The 22920-nt window shown below is 46.6% G+C and overlaps 2 protein-coding genes across 4 annotated transcripts in view; one reads left to right on the plus strand and one right to left on the minus strand.

The window, feature by feature from the left end:
- Positions 1 to 21112, minus strand: part of apaf1 (apoptotic peptidase activating factor 1) — a 36980-nt gene extending 15868 nt beyond the window's left edge. Inside the window, exons 1-25 of one of the 3 annotated variants that reach the window (XM_084701110.1) lie at positions 20990 to 21112; positions 18955 to 19203; positions 18467 to 18656; positions 17732 to 17929; positions 17425 to 17608; positions 17206 to 17318; positions 16990 to 17121; positions 16553 to 16791; positions 16152 to 16319; positions 15887 to 16015; positions 15663 to 15776; positions 14596 to 14780; positions 14088 to 14214; positions 13620 to 13745; positions 12899 to 13039; positions 12675 to 12800; positions 12040 to 12198; positions 7831 to 7959; positions 7496 to 7621; positions 6724 to 6843; positions 6337 to 6462; positions 4476 to 4589; positions 2643 to 2768; positions 1050 to 1181; positions 555 to 680 (exon numbers count right to left, since the gene is read on the minus strand). In XM_084701110.1, coding sequence (XP_084557236.1) covers positions 555 to 680; positions 1050 to 1181; positions 2643 to 2768; positions 4476 to 4589; positions 6337 to 6462; positions 6724 to 6843; positions 7496 to 7621; positions 7831 to 7959; positions 12040 to 12198; positions 12675 to 12800; positions 12899 to 13039; positions 13620 to 13745; positions 14088 to 14214; positions 14596 to 14780; positions 15663 to 15776; positions 15887 to 16015; positions 16152 to 16319; positions 16553 to 16791; positions 16990 to 17121; positions 17206 to 17318; positions 17425 to 17608; positions 17732 to 17929; positions 18467 to 18656; positions 18955 to 19098 — 3474 coding nt within the window. In that variant the 5' untranslated portion in view covers positions 19099 to 19203; positions 20990 to 21112. Of the gene's footprint in view, positions 1 to 554; positions 681 to 1049; positions 1182 to 2642; positions 2769 to 4475; positions 4590 to 6336; positions 6463 to 6723; positions 6844 to 7495; positions 7622 to 7830; positions 7960 to 12039; positions 12199 to 12674; positions 12801 to 12898; positions 13040 to 13619; positions 13746 to 14087; positions 14215 to 14595; positions 14781 to 15662; positions 15777 to 15886; positions 16016 to 16151; positions 16320 to 16552; positions 16792 to 16989; positions 17122 to 17205; positions 17319 to 17424; positions 17609 to 17731; positions 17930 to 18466; positions 18657 to 18954; positions 19204 to 20145; positions 20316 to 20989 lie in introns of those variants that run through there. The other 2 variants (XM_084701109.1, XM_084701111.1) reach the window with 2 other exon arrangements.
- The window catches only part of LOC146276854 (uncharacterized), a 52341-nt gene continuing 50190 nt past the window's right edge, over positions 20770 to 22920 (plus strand). The window contains exon 1 of the mRNA XM_084701114.1: positions 20770 to 20901. The gene's annotated coding sequence lies outside the window, so the exon portion shown is untranslated. The remainder of the gene's footprint in view (positions 20902 to 22920) is intronic.

A 22920-nucleotide genomic window follows, 5' to 3' on the forward strand; every position in this document is an offset into this window, starting at 1 on the left:
TCTCCTGTTCTACATTCACATCACTGGCACACACACACATCCTGTATGGCAGATTTAAACATTTCTAAGGAATCATTTATTGAAGTGTTGCTATACAGCAGGCTCCAAAATGACTGGCAGCCCACCCTGCCATGCGCAGATAATACTCAAAGAAATGGCACCCTGGTTGGGTCTACAGTTCCTACGGTCGGCGCGAATGTCCGACCTGGCTCCAACTCGAAGCAGCAGCCGCGGGGAGAGGCACGCAGCCCGTACCCACAGAGTCGGGAAAAGTCGACCAAAGTCGAGACCACAGTGGGAAGGAGGCAGCAGCGGCACCAGCCCAGCAACCCCGCCGTCCTCAGACAGGTAGGTGGAAACCCTCCGCAGGCTGTGGTCAGGCTCAACGACCGCTGCGGAGAGGTGGGCGTGTGGGCGCTTCCACCAGCCTGACCACATGCGTTGGTGTTCCTACTCGGTTGAGCTACGACCTCCCCCCCCGCCCACTAGAGAGGTAACGGAGATAGGGCCAAAGGGGAAGGTGATGGGACCCCCGTGGCCGTTGTCTGCGTTACCTTGGCGGTCTTGTCGGCGGAGGTCGTGACAAAAAGGCGTCCGTCTTGGGACACGTCGGAGGCCAGGACGGCGCCCCCGTGGCACACAATGTCACGCACCTTCTCGCCTGTTTCAATGTCCCACACCTGAGCGAGAGAGGGGAGAGAAAAGGAGAGAGAGAGAAGAGGGAGGGAGGGGAAGGAGAGAGGGGGAGAGAAAGACAGACACAGACAGAGACAGAGAGAGAGAGAGAGAGAGAGGGAGGGAGAGAGAGAGGGGGAGGGAGAGAGAGGGGGAGAGAGAGAGGGAGAAAGACAGAGAGGGTGAGACAGAAAGGGAGTGTGTTTGCGTGGTGCTGCTTGGAATCCTGTCACATTGTTTTACACTCAAAAAATCACCACCGAATGCATCTCATCTTTCTCTCTCACACACACACACACACCATACCATCCTGACTTCTCTCTCGTGTGTGTGTGTGCAGTGACTGTGTGTGTGTGTGTGTGTGTGTGTATTACCTTCACAGTACCGTCGTAGGACCAGGACAGGACGTGTGTTGCAGAGAGCGGTGTGGGGAGGAGGGCAAAGTGCCTCACCTGCTCCTTGTGGCCCTGCAGTACCTTACACTCGCCCGTCTTCCACAGCCACACCTGCAGGGGCAAAAGCAGTTCAGACTCTATACCACACTTGCGGGTGAAGTAGAATCACATAAACAAAAGTTTAAAAAAAGTGATGTTGCATACATGGCTCTTATGTTTGTTTGGCAAAATTGTTAATATGTGTGTGATGTGACGTTTATGTCTAAACAGGGACTTGAAGGAACTGTTAAACAACATAACACAACCATTTTTTCACTGTATAATGAGGTTAGTGAATATACATTTCTTCCCTCAATAACAACAGCAATCCCTGCTCCTTCCCCGGGTTTTAAAGGCTAGCATATATCACAACCTAGCAGTTATGCCAATACAGCGCTTCGCGTTCAACTTTGCTCAGCGCTTTTCTCCTCCAAATACGGTCTTCCCTGTCACTGGCCAGCATGTGTCAAACAGTGAATACCTCATGAATAAACAGTACACTGGCCATGAATAGTAATGAAGTAGGCAGTACTAGTGCGCATGCTGGATGAGGCTGTGCGTTCTGATATGCAGTGAGGTGTAGCAGGGGAGAGGCTGTCGGGGAAGGACAGATGAAGAGAGGACACGAGGAGGAGGAGGAGGAGGAGGAGGAGAGGAGGAAAAGATGAGAGGAGAGGGAGACGTGCAGCTGGGTGGAACGATGGAGGACTGGGGGAGGTGACAGAGCGGAACGGTCTGAAAACATTGTGCGCACGCGCACACGCACACACGCACACACACACACACGCACACACAAGCACACACTGTAAAAGCCACTGCTTGGAAAGGAGGAAGTCGAGATGAGAAGACAACCAGCGGTGAGGAGACATAAAGAGGCTGAGAGAAGAGGGAGAGGGAGGAAGGGACAGAAAATAAAAAGGTGGGGGGAAGGAGGAAGGGATTCTGAAACCAGGCAGTATAGCAATAACAATGCAGGAGAGAATGTAGCAGGCAGGGCAGACGGGCTGGAGTCGGCGCCAGCATGTCGACAAATGACTCGGCATATGAGTTTTACTCAATGTTAGGAGAGGAGAGGTACAACATTGAAATCAACTTCAACATTCCACTTGATTTAACCGTCAAAGGAAATTAGCGTGCAGCTGGGGTCAGAAACACATACACAAACACAGAACAACAGCAAATGACAACAACATTAGACAACACAGAACACACAAGAGAACACACCTTCCCCCAAACCCCATGACAGGGTCCAATTGGAACAGTAATGGCCATTGGCGGGATATATAAAAAAAAAAAAAAAAAAAAGAATGTCAGCCAAGTGAATTTAGGTTCCTAATCGGCAAGAATGTCGACATGTAGGAGGCATAACAAGAGGAACGATTAACCCTGGCTTAGCCTACATGTGGGTGCCAGCGTGAAAACGGAGGGACCGCGCTGTAATGGATGTGGCCCAAAAGCCAACACACGGGCATGTCGATTGAGCGAGCGACGGCAGAAAGGAGGGAAGAGACAGAGCGAGAACGAGGCCTGTACCCGTATGGTGCCGTCCTCGGAGGAGGAGATGAGCGTGTTTCCGTCTCGGGAGAACTGGCAGTGCAGCACGGTCTTGGTGTGGCCCGGCAGACTGGCCAAGAGGGCGCCCGACGGAAGCTCCAGCACCTGGGGGAGGAGAGAGGGAAAAGGAGGGGGTCAAATTCTGGAAATGACACGTTTTGTGTAGTGCTCAAAAGAACGGGGGCAAGAACGAGGGAGAGAGTCCTAAAAGAAAGATGGAGAAAGAGAGAGACAGCAGTGCCGTGCAGAGTAGATAGAACTTTGAATCTGAAACGCATGGTCCCAGTGCCCCCGACTAGGGCTGGTCACATTTCCGCTCTCTCGGTTCCAAGACGAGGAGAGCTTGCTATTTCAGCCAAAAAATAAACTTGAAGACAGCTGTGTGTGTGTGTGTTGTAAGAGGATGTTTTATATGTGTCAACCACAAAGTATAAGTAGGTGACTGGCCTGCTTTGGGGGAACGAATGTGATGTCGAAAAATATTTGAGACCTGAGATGTTGATAGAGATTACAGAGAGAAGTGGTGCAGCTGTGTGGACAGCGATAAGAAAAATTGCAGCACAAAAAAAAAATTGAAGAGTGAGGGCTTAGAGCTCAGTCCTGTCAGCCAGTCCGCCGGTTGATGGGGTCCGACGGCTTTGTCTGAGCGTTTGCCAGACATTACTGTCAGAGCCAGAGAGACAGACTTCTCTGATGTTTCATGAAACGCCACTTTATTCTCATGAGGGAGAAGGAGGGCTTCTTCAAGAACCTATGAAGTCCTCGGAATTGTAGCCAAACTTCAGCGGTGGTTTTAAACTGACTTTCCATTAGCGAGCAGAACACTTATTGGGGTCCTGAAAAGGTCCTTGAGACAACGTTGGGTAAATATCTCCAACTCAACTCAATTAAATGGAAATATCGATCATATATCCATAGTAAATTGGGTTACTGGTATATTGTGCGGGTTGATTGTATAGCAGAACAGATGCAGTTGGTAGTTTAGAAATGCCATGCGACTATTACTGATAAATGAATATGCTACTGATCTTATTAATACCTCTATAATAGATGAATACCTCCGAAACAAGGAAACCTGTAATTAGAGGAAGAAAGTAAGAAAGTAGGGGCAAAACCTGACATAATAATATCAATATGACAAGTAAATAAAGGTTGCTTTTGCATCTCAAGCCCAAAAATATCTACAGTTGTCTATGGTTTCAGTGCCTCTCCTCACATCTTGGATTCACCTCCTATTCACATTTTTTAAACCCAGAGAGGAGCTTCAAATGTCTGAGAAGGCTAGCCTCGGGGCACTCGCACAAAACAGCGACGTTTGTATGTGGTTCAAATGCGGCTTTCAAAAGGGTTGGGCGATAATATATTAGCGCGTCTGAGGTCTTTGGAATGACGTTGATGGGTAAAATGCTTATTGAGTTGATGGGTAAAATGCTTATGACAATTTGCCGGAAAAGACAAGTATTTTGTTCTTTTTTTTTTTATATAATTAGAATAAATACCTGTGTAAATTCTGGGGTTGTGATGCACAGCAGTAAACATTTCATCCAATTTACGCTAATTGGATCTGAAAGGGGATTGGATGAGAGGGCAAAGCCTTTGGAGCTGGTCGTAGATCAGCGTTCCTTTTGTTATGTTTATTTTTAATTTTTATGTTGTGTCTGATCAGTTTATCACACTGACCCAAACCATGATCTTCCTTACGGAGGGAATGAACATACACACACTTTCTTACGCACATGCTGAAGTTCACATCCCCCCATTTACTCAGGGGTCATAAAACATGGATACACACACACACACGCCCTTCCATACCTGAATCCTGCCTGTCTCTAACCCTAGCGCCAGCACCAATCCCCTGTGAGGGGTAAACAGCTGTAGAGTCCTCCAGCCAATGGTCCTCAGTACCTGCCTTGCCGTCATCCCTGCCTGCACGCACGCACGCACGCGCACACACACACACACACACACTCTCAGCTCTGTCTGCGGTACTTTCCCCTAACCACCCCCCTTAAAAACAGCAAGTCGTTTCTCACTTCCAGAGAACAAAGCCTTTCAAATGAGCAATTACTGTGGAGTAAAGGGTTAGCATGCAAAGCATACATCAGTTTGAGTCAATGACAAAGAGGACATTGTGTGTGACTGCACTGTATTTTCTCAAACTGTTTCCTCCCCTTCCTCCTAATTGCAGAGTGCGCCTGATTGGTGAAAGAGACTGATGCTGCAGTGCAACCAGAGAACAAAGTCAGGGGCTCCTCCTACTGGTGGCAAGCAGAACGACAGTGCAGCAGTGTTGGCAAAACAAACCCTTATCAATGTAGATAGCAACTGCATTAATAGCATAGATTGGGCTTGTTGATGACAAAAAACATAGTCCTACAGTCCAAAACTACGCAGGTTCGCTCTGTTGTAAGGTGCATTCAGGCCTATTCTGAACTGGCAATTACGTGTGTTAGTATGATACAAAAGAAAACATGTTCTTAGCTAGCCACAATTCCAGAGTTACATTTACAGTGCAGAGCTTAAAAGGTGTGATAACCCAAGGAATGGTTCAGTGGGCACCGGCTGATTTAAGATCTGCCTGTCCGCACACACACACACATGCATTTACACAGCAGTGGCCTCTATTATGGAGCAGTGAACGTTACGGCCTCGCTCCTGGACTCGATGATCTTGTCAGCTCTCCTCGTTTTGCTCCTTCCATCATCCTGTCATCCACATCCGTCTCTTCGTCTCTCATACAGGAGGTCAAGTCAGAGGGGGGAGGGGGTCAACTGAAGTAATCTACGAGCTCTCTGTCGTGTCCAGGCCGGTGGGGTACCGTTAATTAAATTAGGGCTGACACGGTCTGTCTGGGTTTTGCTCAGGCTTGTGAAGATTCATTCAGTTCTCTGTCTGTCCGTTTAAACTAATCATTAGCTCATCATCGACAAAAAGTGTTCAGCATCAACAAAAACGAATTTTGAAGCCTTTATGGCCTCGGGGGAAATATGTTTTTTGTTCGGTTTGAATGGTAAATTAAGAATGTTTTAAAACTTTAAAGACAATCGATTAAGGAAATGTACATCCTCCAGCAGATATATACTGTATGCCTACATACACCACACATACCAGACAAGCTCTACCAAACCACATCAGCAAAGATCAATCGCATCAATCACAGTCAAAGCAAAACACAAACACACAACACTAGGGGGACTAGAACAGTGGAAAAAGGAGACCGTGCGGGGGGGGGGGAATAAGTAAAGTAAGTGAGACAAGAGAGGGAACTGAGGAGAAGGGAAAACTGTGGTACGAAATGGAAGTGAAAGGAATGGAAATAGACTGAACAGAAAAAAAAACTAACGAAAGACTGAGCGGAAATAGAGCAATGGAAGAGAACGAGACGAAGGCACCCTTCAGAGAGAGGAGCAGGCCGGCAGGCAGGCAGGCAGGCGGCAGACAGGTCAGATAAAGGAGGCGTCGGCACAAATGTCAGCGCTCATTACTGGACCCGGTGCACTCCTCCTCCAGCAGAGAGGGATTTATTAGTACTTTTTACATGGGCGGCCACACAGACACACCTTTTTTAAGAACTAACCTCATCATCGCCCCATGTCAGAATGTGATGGTCTGTAGAGGTCAGTGTGTGTGTGTGTGTGTGTGTGTGTGTGTGTGTGTGTGTGAGCGGTCCTACCTGGACATTGCCGTCCTCTCGTCCCAGTGCCACAGCAGAGGACTGACTGCATAAGCAGGTGCAGCGAATACGAGACTCGTGCTCCTCCGACTGAAACAGCACCACTCCTGTTTGGCCATTCCGCACCTGACACACACACACACACACACAACCCTGTCACCACACTTTTTCTACACAAGTTAACAATACATGACATCTCCTAGTCTCACAAACATCAAACGGAAGCTGCTTTACAACTTAAAAACAGTAACGGCTTCATATTGAACTCGCACATCTGTCTGCAGTGTCTTTTTCTCTGACACACACGCAGACGCACACGCACACACACACACAACCATCTGCCTGCCGCCGCGGCATCCGTCTGTCATACACAGATGTCCGCCGCACCTGCAGTCTGTTGCGGTTGTCGGCGGCCGCCACGGAGATGTCACCGTCCCCGAACAGGACGTCCGAGTCCCTCTTCAGGCGCACGGCCGAGGTGGTGTGCACCTTGGCCGTCTCCCAGAGCTGGAGGGGAGGGGGGAGAGACCAGGTGACGCGTTACCCCGGGAGACTGTAATGGCATGGGAAGGGCATAGGCTGTACAATGGAATGGCATGAAAAGAGTTGATAGGTGGTACAATGTAATGGTATGAGAAGAGTTGATAGGTGGTACAATGTAATGGTATGAGAAGAGTTGATAGGTGGTACAATGTAATGGTATGAGAAGAGTTGATAGGTGGTACAATGTAATGGTATGAGAAGAGTTGATAGGTGGTACAATGTAATGGTATGAGAAAGGGTGAACTGGTGAACACCAATGAGTTGAGGATCACAGAGAGAGAGAGCGTTGTAGTCATCACAGTGTCAGTCAATAGTGGGACTTGTAGTCCTCACAGTCTCAGTCAACTGTGGGATTCGTAGTCATCAAAGTACGAGATCGGAACACATTTGGTCAGGTTTGCTTTGAAACGATGACAGGAGAGCTCATTAGATACGCAGGCAGATCCCACATATGGATTGTGAGACACACAAACACACGGACGTATCCTCTCTCTTCCTCTACATTTCCTCTCGTCCCTTCTCACGCTCTCACACACTCCTATATCCAATTTTTTTCCCTCCAAACACACCAATCCACGAGGCATGGACACACTCTCTCTCTCTCTCTCTCTCTTACCCTGAATGTTTGGTCATCCGAACAGGAGAGTAGTCGAGATCCTTCAGGAGAGAACTGGACACAGTGGACCCAACTCAGATGACCACTACAGTCAGCCACCTTCCTGTTACTTTCAATGTCCCACAGCTGGATGAACACACACACACACACACACACAGTGTTTATGGTGGGTTGCATCTTAGACAGTTCTCTCTCTGTATCAATCTGTATCGATCTTTGAAGCCCAAAACAAAGTTCCAACTGGGTCTTTAGGTCACAGGCTACCTCCATGGAGTATGACAGCCGCTGTCACAGTGCACAGAAGGTGCCAGTGTATGAGTGTGCGTGTCCCTCACCTCCACGGCATAGTGTGACAGCGCTATGGCCACTAGATTGCTGCTGGGACAGGCGTGGCAGTACTGGACCGTGCTCAGACGGCTGGCCCGGATCTCCAACAACATGGCCGCCGTCTGCACCTCAAACACCTGGGAGGGGAACATCAAGGCGGTGGAACAGAATGGGAGGAACGGTAGGTCAGTAGGTGGATACCACACATTCACCTCACAAACACCTGGTTGGAGGATTCATCTCAACCCGACAGGCACGCCTGCTTTCAACACCAGAAAGCAAATGCCACTGTGTGTGAGGGAAAGAAACCGAAAAAGATGATGAAGAAGGCTGGCGTCCGGTTGTTTGGCTCACTCTTTGGTTTCATGAAGAGCTTGCTAAACTTGCCAACATATCTGTGCACTATACCCTACAACAAGCTGTCACCCCCGTAAATACTTATTTACATACTAAAGACCAATCATATTTATAGATGGTGACTTGTTTGGAAATCCTGACAAAGTGGTTGCCCCCATCATTGAGGCTCCCAACTCTGTTGAGAAGGCTGCTATTAATGAGGTCTGCACTGCTATCATTAAAGCTCTAATTGTTGAGGCCCCCATTTTCGAGGCCCTCATTGTCAAGGATTGGATCATTGAGGCCCCCTTTGTCAAGAACCCCATCATTGAGGTCCCCACCTCTGTTGAGGAGGCTGCTATTGATGAGGTCTGCACTGCCATAAACAAGGCCCCAATTGTTGAGACCCGCTTTCACATCGATGAGGCTCTCACCTTCGTCCCCAGCAAGGTCCTCCAGCCAAGTAGGAAACATACACAAAGACCGTGAGGTCATTTTACATCGTGAAATAATGCCTCAAATTAAGATTCCGCTTTGCTCTTCCAGAAGTCCCCATCAGCAGGGCTAAGAGGGCGAGGCGCGTCTTTGCTCGCATCTTCCGTGCCATGTGCTGCGGGTGTTGCCGTGCCTCCTGCGATTAGCAGGCCATCCCTATTGGCGACCGTCTGGCAATTTCACTGGCCAACCACAAGCCTTCTGTCTGGTCTTGCTCCTGGACAACCATTGGCCATTTAGAAAACTAGGGCAATAAATCGGACTTATTTCTGCAATTGGTGTGTATTTGAATCATTCAGTGAGACAGATTAGCATGCACCGGATGCAGCCGTAGAGCAGACAGAAGGGAAAGTACTTGGGGAATGTTGGGCCGTATTGGCAGAGACCTGAATGATCAAACTGCAAATGTGCACTTTGACAGGTCTGCAAACGCCTTTGTAAGCAGAGATTTGTTCAAACGTTTGTTGACCGAGACCGTCCATATTTGGTTTCTTGTATACTACAACAATACGTGGGAAAATCCCAAATCAACACGATGAATCTGGAGCAGACGCCATGTGGTCAAGGTCAATCGCTATCTCCAAGGCAACCGCTTGTTGCTCGGTCCGTAAAAAACGTTTGCAGACCTCTGTGAACTTTCAGAAACGTTTTTGCAGACTTCTGAGAACTTCTATGGACCAATAAGAACAGCGTATTGGACTAATTATAATAATAGTATATAAGAAACCCCTTTGTCATTGGTCGTTCATTTGCACCAAAGGGACTGCCATGTTAAATGACAATCACATCTTTTAGCACACACTACTGGAGAGGTGGTCTCAACAGTTGAAGTGGAAGGTGAACTGTGGTGGAAATGTCAGTATCCTTAAAAGTTGTGTTTCAATGTCATATATTTATAAATAGCATTTAATCTCATGCTTGATATGTTTTTGTTTCTTATTTTACGTATCACATTCTAGTAATATTTGTGTGCCTTTACAGGGTTTGCAGAGTTTATGCATGCAGAAGTCCCAAATGTGTGTACATATTCCCTGGTCTTGTAAAAGCATCCCATTTGGTCTACTGCAGCCTTTGAGTAAACCATGATGGTCCAAATATAATTTGTATGCGTTAGGCAATCTTTCTTTCATACAGCCAGTGTCCCTATTTGGGTATGCCGGTTGGGTGTAAATATGGCAAAGCTATACCAACCACTGAGTATTGTTCACTCTACGAACTCCAGTGTGTTAAGCGCCTCGTTTCATTGTGATTACCTTGGTTAACCTTATTTCTCTGAAGGTATGTTTTGTATTGATTTGTTTCATTATTATTGTGTATGGATTATCTTGCGATTCAGATTCACTAGGGTTCAGTTGACGGGTGGGGATCTCACCCTTACTGTTGTTGGAACTGTTAGTTGCTCCTTTGCATTCTCTCATTCCTGCTCTCTTCTCTCTGTCCCCCTTCGCACACCCATCCACACCTCCCCTGTGGCGTGGGGAGTTGAGCTGTCAACATCTGCCTGGTCGCCTGTCTGCCAACATTGAACCTGTTCGCCAGTGGACATTGGTCCATGACAGTCTGCCAACACTGGACCGAGTCGCCAAGTGGACATTGGTCCATGACAGTCTGCCAACATTGGACCGAGTCGCCAAGTGGACATTGGTCCATGACAGTCTGCCAACATTGGACCGAGTCGCCAAGTGGACATCGGTCTACATCGATGGAAAACAAAGAGAGTTTCTGGTCCCTTCCCTTCCGGTCCATCTACCTGGCTGTCCTGTGATGCTGCGCCAATCACACCACCCCAGCCCTGTCGCTATCACTGGTTTAACTGACATTCGCCAAGTCTCACTCAAGTTGAACATCGAATTTCAGTGTTTCAGTGTTTACATTGGCACTTTTCTTGATGTATGACTATGTTTAGCATGTGTCCTGCACCTGTCTTTCACTAACCGTCTCTGGAGGGGATATCTCACTGAATTGCTCATTGTAAGGTTTCTTCAATTTTTTTCCTTGTCTTCCTTGAGGGTTTAGGTTGGTTGCGGGGCAGTTCTTTGGGCGTATGTGAATCTCTCTGTGACATTGCTTGTAATGGATCTACAAATACATTTGTTTTTATGTGATTTAGATCATAAAAAAATCATTTTGCATTTAAAGCCTCTGAGTCACTTTCAGTAGAGTTTTCTATGCTCCGAAGTTAACACTGTCGCTGGGGGTCAGTTTGCATACTGTTACGGTGGTTAAGTCCATATCCATAGTCAAAATAAACTTCTGATTAGTGAAAAAGATTACTTTAAGGTTGTTGCCCTGATCAAGCATACAATTCTAACCTACGTCAGAGATTCATGTAACTGGCCATTTAGCACTCAAGGTTACAGGTAACGGGATACGCACAATTCTTAATTGGAGTCAGATATTAACGAGTCAATCTCCCTGCCATCAAATCATATTGGGGGACAAGCATAAGCTACTCGAGCCTTACAGGACTGAGACAGTATTTGTGTGATTTAAAGCTCCCCCTGTCTCAGGAACAGCACCCTAGTCTGCTAGCAGCACAGTAAACCTCCACTGTTAAAAACCCAACGGTACATTCATAGAGGTTTGCAGAGATGTCATTAGGTATCTGTGTGTTTACCCCAAAAATCTTCTGTACCCGTATTTGGATACTAGTATAACGTGGGTGAGTCATCGTGATTCCTTACTATTTCTATATAGAGGCATTAAAGGGTATAAAAGTGGGGATTTTAGTCAGGTGATTTCTGAAATAATTCAGGATTGCTTTTACTAATTTTTTACTGCTTGTCAAAAATGTCTTATTGTGCTCGGTGGACAGTGCCAGCTTTTGAATGATCTCATAATAAATATCAAGGTTTCTTCTGTCAAGATATGGGCTGGATGTTGGTAGAAAAGAAACCAGAAGAATAAACAATCCAGATATGGCTAAATGTTCCAGACTCATTAGTATGGCCAAAACAACTGCAAACATCCAACGGCTATATTCCTCTGACGAGAGCCCAAGCAAGTCAACACACAAGTTGACTCATCACCTGACATTTGGCTGGTGATGGAGAGACATACTGACAACCCTTACTGACCTCTCCATGCCTCCGGAGAGGGGCTCATTGTCAGTCTCACTCCATCCACTGGACTGGATTGGCCAGGCCAAAATACCAAGCTTGAAAGACAAGCTGTCTTGGGCCTTTGGCTCAGTGTGACAGACAGGCTGACTTGCGAAAGGTCTTGATGGATGACATAGAGAGAGATAGAGACTTTCTGGCCACTGGAGCTAAATTGCGTGTATTGATTGTGAATGCATAAAGTTGATGACGAACACTTCATTAACACGTAAATACACACACGTGAACACATACCACGACGCATCCACACAATAGAGATGGACTCACAAAGACGGTGTTCTTGGCAGCGCATATGATGCGTTCGCCGTCGGCCGACCAGGAGCTGCACTTGACGATGACCTCAGCCTGCTCTCCGTCGCTCTGCTCGGGGAACAAACCCTGGACGTCGATGCTTTTCCACTCGTTGGCTGAGGACACCTCCCACAGCTGAAACGCAACAGACGCACACAGACTGACGGCGGCACACTTCCATTTCCAATACCAGTGACATGCGTACCAAAACAATTGAAGACTACGGTGGCCCTGAAGTGCAAAACACACCCCCGTAATATGAGCACATTCCCCAAATGAAAACCGATTTGGGGGGTGTTGACTCGTATTCGGGGGGAGTGTTTTCATTTGGGGGATGTACTCATATTAGGGACGTGTGTTATGCACTTCAGGGCCACCGTAGAAGACACTTCAGAATGTAAACGCTGGCGGGTAGCCATGAACAGGAGCTCACGACATATCAATTCAAACACTGAAAATATATAAGTAATTAAGGTACGTTAGGTTCGACACACACAAGCACTTCTGAGTACTGGAACACTGGATTCACAGCAGTGGGTCAGTCAAATAAAGTGCACCCAAGTATTGTACAGTGTTTGAGATTGGTTAGGGATCCAGGTGGGCTCTCCTACCTTGAGCGTGCCGTCGCTGGACGATGTGGACAGGTAGGTGTCGTTGGGGGAGAAGCAGCAGTGATTGACAGGCTCCAGGTGACCAAACATAGTGTTCTGGGAGGAGGGCTTATTGAGGTTCCACAACTGTAGACAGAAAACGGGAAGGACACAATGAAGCCATCGCAGGAGTCGACTTTGAGGAGCGACTTGTACACGTGTCGACCAGCCCCACGCGCGCACACCTTGGTGTTCATGAACTTGTCGTTGGAGCAGGTGGCCAGCAGGAGGCGGCGTTGTGTGTTGGTGAACTGACAGTGGTTGACCTGCTCCTCGTGCTCGTCCTCGAACACCCTCATCAGAGTCCCACGCTCCACGTTCCACACCTGGGACAGAGGCACAGTAGAGATGCTAGACCAACACAGAAGCCCAACCCGGCTCCTTCTCGGTACAGTACACAGATACTGAACAAACTCAGACTCTTGGTCTTATCCTGGCACAGTGCATACATGCTAAACAAATGGAGATGCCCGACTCTGTACTCTGCAGGGACAATGAAGTGAAATAACTGTGAATCCTGAGAGATGCCCCACTTCCAAATCTAAAGTGGGCAGCAATACTACATTCAGAGCATTGTCCAGTTTGGATCTGTGAGAGGATGGAGAATCAAGCCTATATTCACATCGGTCTTCAGGGGAGATTCTACATCAAAAGAGATGTTTCTTTCTAATTTAATAAGTTTAGATAAGAGTAGATATGAGTAGATCCTAAACAGGTCAACACAACTTACCAACTTAACAGACAAACAGAAACAGACAGAGACAGACAGATGGAGATAGACAGACAGACAGACAGATGGAGATAGACAGATACAGATAGACAGACTGACAGACAGAAGACAGACAGACAGACGGAGATAGACAGACACAGATAGACAGACAGAGACACCCAAGTTATCCACGGTACCTTGACTTTCCTGTCACTGGAGCAGGTTGCTAGAAGGCGGTCATCAGGGGAGAAGGTACAGCAGATGATGTCGTCATCATGGGCCTGGAACTCCAGTAGCTTCTCCCCGGTGTTGCTCTTGAACACCTGGGAACAATGGTCGGACCACACACACCCACACACAATGTAAAAAACACTTACAAAAACCATTCACACGTTTGACAAAACACAAAAAACGCCTACACAAATGAATACCTTTGCCCAACCAAATCAGATCTTAAGTATTTGAACGCATTATCAGCCATTTAAAAATGGATATTGGGGTTGTACACTCCATCGTGCAAAAAGCTGTCAAGTTATGAAATCAATTGTTAAAAAAAAAACATTTAAATGTCAGCTATGGCACAGCTAGTTGGATGAGTGTTTGGTCGTATCCATTTGTTTGTAAACATCGGTGCGCCTGCGCCCCAACCTTCAGACCCATCATACCCGCAGTTTGGGGCTAGCACCACAGGAGGCAATCTTGGCACCATCGTGAGAGAAGCAGGCATGGTAGATGGAGCCCTGGTGAGGCTGGACTATGAGACGAGACAGACTCTCCCGGCTGCTCTTGTTCCTAGGGGGGAATGCAGAATGAAATGGTTGTTGACTTGCTCAGGTTTATCTGTGTTTTGTCTTGTCAATTAATGCTGGGTAAAAAAAAAAAAGACAGAAGACGAGTGAGTGGCTGAATGAGTGAGAAAATTAGAAAGTGAGCGAGTTAGCAGGGTAGAGAGAGGGAAAGAGAGAGAGGGAAGGAGAGAGAGGGAAGGAGAGAGAGAGGGAGTGAGACGGATAGAGAAAGAGAGTGAGAGAGGAGAGGGAAGGAGAGAGAGAGGAAGGGAGTGAGAGAGACGGAGAGAGAGATAGAGAGGAAGAGAGGGAGACAGAAAAAGAATATCCGTCAGCCTGTAAAACAAAAGAAGAGAGCGGAACAGTGAGAGAAGAGTGGACATACTGCCAGTCGAAGTAGAGTCTCCCCCTGCTGGCCCCCTCTTGTGCCTGCAGCAGGGCCTGCCTGTACACCTCGGAAGAGTCTGGCTGGGACAGCGCCAGCTGCACCACGTCAGGGAATGGTCGTTGTTCCAGCTGGTGGCCGTTCAGGGACAGGAACTCCTGGAACTGGCTGCGCACCTCGCTGTTCTGGGGGAGGGAGGGCCAGCTAGTTTCATTTTCAATGAAACCAGGCGTTGACGCTCAAGTAGGGCATTGTGGGAAGGCGAGCGGAGCGTTGCAAGTTGGATTTTCTCAACTTTATGTAAATGAGGAGCGTGAAAACGCTAGCGTTGGCCGATCGGATAGGTTTCTTGTTTCTTGTAACGTAGGAACCGTTGGTAATGGTAAACATTTTCTAGGTTTCAAGATGTAGGAGAAACTTATCGTTTATGTGTCTACACATCCAGTCTTGTTTTATACGCCTCTTTACGATTAAAGAGACATTAACAAAAAATATATACCTGGCGCAGGGTTGTCGGTGTCCCTAGTGTGTTAAATTCAGTCTTGTCCTATTAGCTACCTACGTAGCTCTAACTTTCGTCTGTGCTAGCTGCATACTACAGTAGTCTATCTAGTCTAGTTCACCCGGCACACGATTGACATTCAACGTTGAAATGCTGGTTGGCAGTCACTCGCTAGCCATACAGTAAATGTGTAGTGGCCATAACCTAGCAAATGTTACTGGAAACATGTATGAAGTGCTGTACTATAGCTTAGTTGACAACATCATGCAACATCTAGTCAGCGTATCTGATTCCTTGCATCATGCCGTGTAAAAGCTGTATTTTGATCGAGACAGGAGTCATGATATTTATATCAATAATGATCGATATTGTAAGTACATGAACCCAAGTCTGAACACTTATCCATTACACCGTTTTACAAAAACTACAACAGTGACATTAGAGAACTACAACTCTGTATTAACTTTTCTAACACGCCCCACGAGCACGGTGCACTGTGGGAAGGCCAGCGGTGCAGAGCGTTATAAAACGCTGCAGTGTGAACGCCCCGTTAGTGACTACAGACCTCCTTGTCCAGTATGTCTCCGTACTCCACATAGTCATTGATGAGGTGGGCAGGGCCCATGAGGCAAGCCTTAGTTCGGACCCAGTCCAAGGAGAACATGAGAGAGTACAGCTCCTATCGAGAGAAGAGGGCGACAGAAAAGTTAAAATACCACTTTCATTTGTCATAGGCAGTTTGTTTGATCAAAGTCGACATATTCAGGCACAGTACAGTGTGTGTGGTACCTGCGTGAGGTTAGCTTTGGCCATGTGGTACGGCAGGAATCGGAACCAATAGGAACACTCATCGTCTGAGGTGGGAGGAGACTGCTTGTAGTACTGCTGGTACTGACGCACCACCTTGGAGTGAAGGTTCTAGAGCACACAATGTCAGATCAAAAACACACACACACACAACGTCAAATAAAAACAAACCACCTACAAGGGGTGGGTAGGTGTATGACTGCTACAGGGGGGTTGGGAAGCAGAGTAAAGGGACAGCGGGTCTCACTTCTATCTGAGAACGGTTTTGTTCAGCCAGGAAGTCCAGTTGGAGGTCATGGAGGTAGTAGCGGTAGGGCCGGTGGTGACAATCTCGGAACAGGAGGGATTTGTTCACAAACTCCTGGAGCACATCCTCTGCCTCCTCTGTTTCCAGGCCCCACATAATCGACAGAACCTGCAAAGCAGCATTACAAGGTTTTTTCCCCCCACAACCACTGTGTTTTTAAGATCAGTATGGACCACACAGGTTCGTAGGAACCCCCATCCGTAATCGACACTGAGCCTTGTCGGTCCGGCCTCGAATTAGCATTAGCCTACCTTTCTCACTTCGATAGACACAGTCCCCAAGCCTATTCGCTCAATAGTCAAGCCGCTAACAACCTGTTCTTTTCCCGGCCCCAAGCTAACCTTGGCAGGCACTTTGACGTCCTTCTCAAGGACGGTGAGGTCCTTGTAGAGCGTGCTGTGTTCTTCTGGCAGCACCTGGATGCTGGCGGCCATGGCCTGATCCAGGGCATCATAGTCGTAGGAGGAGGACTTCCTGATGCGCTTGAACTGCTTCTGCTGCAGCTGCCGCAGGTAGTAGACCCAGCGGTCGGGGAACTCCCTCAGCAGCGCGCCGATCAGGGACACCACCAGGGGAGAACCTTGGGAGTGTGTGTGTTTGGGGGGGGGGGGGGGGTTTGAATTAGTCGGCATGGAGTCCATTGGCTTGAACAAAGGGTTTGGGATTGTTTTTTCCCAGGGAAAATGACAGTCATGAATGGAATTGACTAAAAAGACAGCTTGTTCGGTGGAGAATGTGTGACATGGTTCCGGTGAGGCGAGTGTCTGTATCTCTGTACCTTTGCACTCTCGGACGATGCTGCGGGCCTGTTCTGGCAGTCGCTGGACTTTGTTGTTGACATAGAGGGACAGGATCTCCAAGGCTTTGTCTTCATCAAGACCACTCTCTACTTGCACCTCATGCCTGGCACCTGAGTATGACAACAGACACACATACATGCATGGTGTGTTGGTGTCCATATAGCCATACCCCGTTGAGACGTCTAAATACCTACCACTGACGGAGTCGGCTAGACCTCTGTCTCGAGTTGTCAGAAGCACCCGACATTGTATGTCAAAAGCCTTGAGGACCGAAGGGTCCCAGATGTCATCAAGTATCAGCAGAGTCCTTGAGACAAAACAAAACTACGGTTGTCATCACTTCTTCCTCCAGTCCTCAGGCATGTGTACCCTCCAGGGGGGGCTGCCTCTATGGATGTGTGTGCCCCACTCACCGAGGGTGCCGGCGGAGCATGAGGAAGCGAAGGCGCTCCTTGGCCTCGTCCAGAGAGCTGGGGGCACGCGAAACAGACTGGAGGTCCTGCTCCAAACGGAAACACAGAGATTGCATGCGCACCAGGAGGTCAGCTCGGTCCAGCTGGCCGATGGACAACCAGTGGACCCCTCCGGGAAAACACTCTGGAATGAGTAGAGAGTAGAGGGAGGGAGATTTAAAGAAAGGTTGAAAAGAAATATCTACCTACCTCAGGCTCGTGTTCATGTCACAACATCCATACCTGCCCACCTGCCCCCTCCCCTTACCGGTGATGAGAGCGTGGTCACGGACGGCCTCAGCAGCAAGGACAGACTTGCCAGATCCGGCCATGCCATAGACGGTGACCCATCCAGACTGTTGGTTGAGGCGCCAGAGCTTCTCCTTCACCTGGTTCACCAGCTCCTGCCGGACTACAAACACTACAGGCCTCTGGGGCACCCCGCCCTCGCTCAGAACTGCCTGGACTGGAGTGGCGAGGGGAGAAGAAGTGGGGGGATAGGAGACAGAAAAGGGTTTATGGAGAAACATAGAGACACACTGTCTGTGCATACAGATGGAAAGACAGCTTGATTTGGTACAAAATGCTTGCACGCATGCACATGTATTTTGCACATGTATATTTCCGACTTTCATCATACAGTTTTAATAAAATAGTCAATAACAAGGACATACTACATTTTACAAATGTGGAACAAAAAATATAAATGAATATGACAAAATATACACAGTTGGATGGGTGTAGCTCAGAAATAGTGTATTTGACTGCATATGAAGAAGTTACAGATTCAACACCCCCCGTACAGTTGCCTTATTTGATTTTCTTCACTATTTAAACATACAATCTGCTCCAATTCATCTGAGCATTACAGTAATTCAGTATAGAGAAATAAATTGCTCCAGGATTTGGTCTCATTTTCCTTTGGTTGCAAGGTAATCAAACACGCACTCCAGGAGTGAAAAGGTTATTGCCCCCTTATTGATCTAAATCCCTAACCACTCACCATGAGGTGTCCCCCCATCAGAGAAGCTCTTTTCGGCCTCAGGGGAGATGAGGGGTAGACTGTTGTGTAGCAGGCCGGCCAGATCTCCATAGCTCTCCCTGACCAGGGCATTGTAGAAAGAGATGTAGGTCCGGTTATCCTTCCTCAAAAGCAGCTCCAACAAATATACAGCCTGCTCCTTTCTGGTGGGCTGGAGAAAGGGAGGGAGGGTACATATGTGTGTCACCTGCATTAAATTGTTTGGTTTTGTACAAAGGTGTTTTACAGCCCTGTGTATTTTGTATTGGTAAAAAAAAAAAAAAAGATCAGTACTGCTGTAACACTGCAATTTCCCTTTGGGAATATAAATTACCTTCGATAAAAAATCTGTCCCACCCCTACTTTCTTCTCTAAAATGGCTGGATTGGTGAGGATTCACTCTTGAGCCTTCACTAATGTATTCACGTGAGATCAGTCAAATGCAGTTAGATTCCTGTCTTGGAACATACCTTGCTTCTGATGATATCCTCTTCATCTCCAGTCAACACGCCATCACTGATCATGTGATCCATCAAGTAGGTGGCCTTGATGTCCTGCTCCAGGGTGGAGCGTGAACGTAGCAGACAGCTCCGCGCGCCTTCATCCATCGCCATGACGGCAAGAGGTCGGATCAATCATACAACCCGTCACAGAAAGGTGGGTCTGGGGTGGTGAATGATGGGTTGGTGAATTATGGGTTGTTATCTGGTTGTGTCATGCTAGAAATAAGAATTTAGATTATGGTTAGTCTATGATTGTTCAGTCTACTCAGTCTAGAATATTATATTTTGCATGATACTTTTAGTGGCAAACAGAGGTTGTTTTCTTTAAATGAATTATGGTAATAAATAAAACAAACAGTAAGATGGGAAGATGTTCAACGTAAGTTTAGGGTGAATTTAACATGAATCTAACTAGCAACATAACTAATAATAGTGGCTTGAACCTATTGTTGGTGCATTTGTGTGAACAGAACGTCAAAGGCACCAACATTTCCTCACTCAGACAATAACCATCTTCACTACAATTATGCAACTTCAGAAAAGACTGTGAGCTTTAGTAACAGCGGAAGTCGATAATAAATATTGCATCTTGGAATACAGTAGTAGTAGAATAATAATCTCATCAAATGGTATCACAGAGGTTTTATTTTGAAGACGTGTAGCAAATAATTTACTAGCGGATAATGACGTCAAGCTGAGTAGTCTGAATGGATAGCTTAATAATAAAACAGATATAGCTGGGTTGTACTAGATTTACCAACTGTAATGGTATTAAACGAGCCGTCTTGCAATTCTCAACTATGTTGAAAGTCAAACGTAGTTAAAAAAAATACTTTCGAAGTTTGTTGTTTTGACAGGCCAAAGTTTGCGTTTACAGCTGTTGAAATCTACATACTGCTGCCGGGGCGTAGCCAGCTGGTTAACTAGCACTAAGTAGTATAGACGTTGCTTTTAAGCAAAAACTGAAAACTACACAACTAACCGAACACAGAAGCATGACTAGCATGTCTAGTGAGCTAGTTCACTATTTCATCAGATTGTGTACACACACTCGCCAGACTTAAGTAGCCTACAATCGGCCATGAAATCTAGACTAGTCTAGCAGGTACTGTAGTTGTCCATGTCTACGGCTGGAACGATCCAAACATTAAAACTCACGAGTGTATTTTTTTCCAGTCCAAAACCTTGTTTAGGTAGTAAAGCCGGTTAGTAGAGTGACAATTGTTTTAGAAACGAATAGGAATTGTTGTCCTTCAAGCTACAAAACTCCCTTTATCTTGCTGAAATAAGGGGCTTCCTGGCAACAAAAACAACTCTCCCGGTCTGAGACACGACCAATCTGGTGGCGTCTCCGCGCCCACGTGACGGGTTGCAATCATACAGGCTTGGCCGTGATAGGCACATTCTGCCTAGTGATAACCGACGCTTCTCGTATGAATGACATTTCAGTCCATACTAAATGAATAAATATACTTATATAATTATAATTAATGAATCAATAAATAGCTGCAATAAATGCAGAATTAAGATATGTCTGCTAAATGCATAAAAGTAAACATGTGGCACTGGCAATACATTTAGTCATTCAGAGCCATTTAAAGAAGAGGGTTTTCAGGATGCGTCATCAGACCGGAAGTCGCCATATTGGAGGCACAAAGCACAGGCACGCAAGTATTTCCCGAACGTCGTCAAGAAAAATGGTTAACTATTGCCGTGTTGCAGGTTGTACCAACCGGACAGACCGAGAAAAACATTTGGAATATTATCGACTTCCAAAAGTTATTAAAAACCAGGGAGAGGAATGCCAGAGATTATCAGAGGAAAGGAGGCACTTGTGGTTGGAAAAGCTCAACCAAGATCTACGAGGGAAAAATCTGGACAACATCCGGATTTGTTCGGCACATTTCTTGTCAGGTATTGCGAAATGTTTATATACGTTTATATCTCAATTATATCATTCAGTTAAGGTTAGGTTGATTAAAGACGTTATTGCATTACTTACTTTGGCTTTCACAACACAACGGCCGATAACTTGGTACTGCGTCTCCCTCACCCATCCACACACCATCTGGTTATAGGCCTTCAAACCTTTGTAGGATTTAAGGTATTCCGCTGTGTATGTCCTCGGCTAGAAAACCAGGACTATCCACCTTATTCCTAGCTCCCATGATCCATTTCCTGAATTATGGGCCGACTTCCGGAGCCGGCGATTGTCATGGTAACGCTCATAAAGTCATTCCGGCAAGCTAATTTCTGAGGCGAAATAAAACATGTGGGAACACAGCCTGTTACACCTCAAACGGGACAATTTGATCATGCCTCTGCCTTCTACTGTCGAGGGATGGGAGGACGACCTGAAAAGGTGGCTCCAAATAACGCACACTAGCATATTAAGCTACTTTATTAACTGTGTTGCTACGGACGGTGAAGCAATGAATAACCTGAAAAGAGTCTTATCAGTACCTCCACAGCAATACCGTTGGTTGCGTTTTAATGAGGTGGGACACAACCTTGTCTACCCTAAAGCAGACATAGTCTTGTTAGAGCCTTAAAGTCCCACATCACCGGTCCTGGGTTTTAGTTTCATCGTCAGGTGAAATACAAACGGCTCGGTGCTCATGTTGTGTTGCAAGACCAGGACATTACTAACCCACAACAATTTCTAAATTAACAATTGCATCCCACTTTTACTGGCAGTACTGCAACTAAATCTGTGGAGGTCTTTCGTAGCCCAAACACAAAGTAGGATGCGGATTTTCTCCGTCGGCTTTTTGAGTACACATACGCAGACATGTCAACCCGCAGAGACTTATTTCCGGGAGGTGCAATCCGGACGCATGATGTAGGCTACTCCTTCAACCCCCTGTAGTTTTTGCATGTTCAACATGGATTACTTATTACTACTTGGAGTACTTATGTCCTTTTGATTTCTTACAGGGTGAGTGGTTGTTGCACATAACACGCTAGCACTTTGCTAATGAATGCTGATTGGTTAGTGAAGGACTGATAGTACGACCGGAGCTCCCGCATGATGGCATCCGAAGCGGAATCAGAATGTCAGAGCATTAGCACTGTCATTAGCAACAACATTAGCAAGCCTCTTTCTAGCATGTGTATTGACAGGGAGAGCTTAACCTATCAGCAGTGTTGTCAATAGTGATGTTACGCTCGATACCGTGCTCACGAAGCGGTATCGACATTTCGAAACAATTGGTACCGATACAAACGTGTCGAGCGTAGCTTCAAATGGGCAAAAACCATGTGATCAGTGTCGAAGTGACGTCCGACGCATCGAACGTCACACGAGCAGCTGAGACAAACGGCGTTTTATTCAAACGCTTAAGACATCTGAAATCAATAATATTCGTAGGTTATAGAGAGGAGACATAGGCCTATTTACGGACGCTATAGAATACATTCATTGACAGAGCCAGAGATACTGATAGATTGCCAAAGGCTAGATAGACAGAGATAGATACAGATATGAGATCGTACACAAGCACATAGCCTACATATTTCTCCAGTTTTACCAGCCTTCAAATGTGTCCATCCCTTTCCCGGTTGCAAAAGCATGTTCCAAAACCTCAACCGCTAGCTTATATTATCATATAATAATGTATTAATTTTGCATATACTTCCACTAAATCGCGGTGAGCGGATGCGATTTCACTTTGTCTGAGTGAGAGGCTGCGCTCTTACCACGAAGCCATACTCGGTTGAGCACCTTGTGTAATTAATTTTATAAGAACCTAAAAATAAATGTTATAAACGTAAAGTAGCAAAGACGTTACGGTGTTTATAAGACAACAAGGTTTATGATAACATATTTTTGACACTTGCAAATCGAAACATTTGTCACACAACCTTTATCAAGTTGTCAATAGGTGCGTTCGACAATAGGTGCGTCAATAGGTGCTTTTAAAATGTAAAAAT

This window comes from Hypomesus nipponensis, chromosome 7 (genome assembly GCF_054491055.1).
Source record: "Hypomesus nipponensis isolate SF chromosome 7, ASM5449105v1, whole genome shotgun sequence".
Taxonomy (NCBI): Eukaryota; Metazoa; Chordata; class Actinopteri; order Osmeriformes; family Osmeridae; genus Hypomesus; species Hypomesus nipponensis.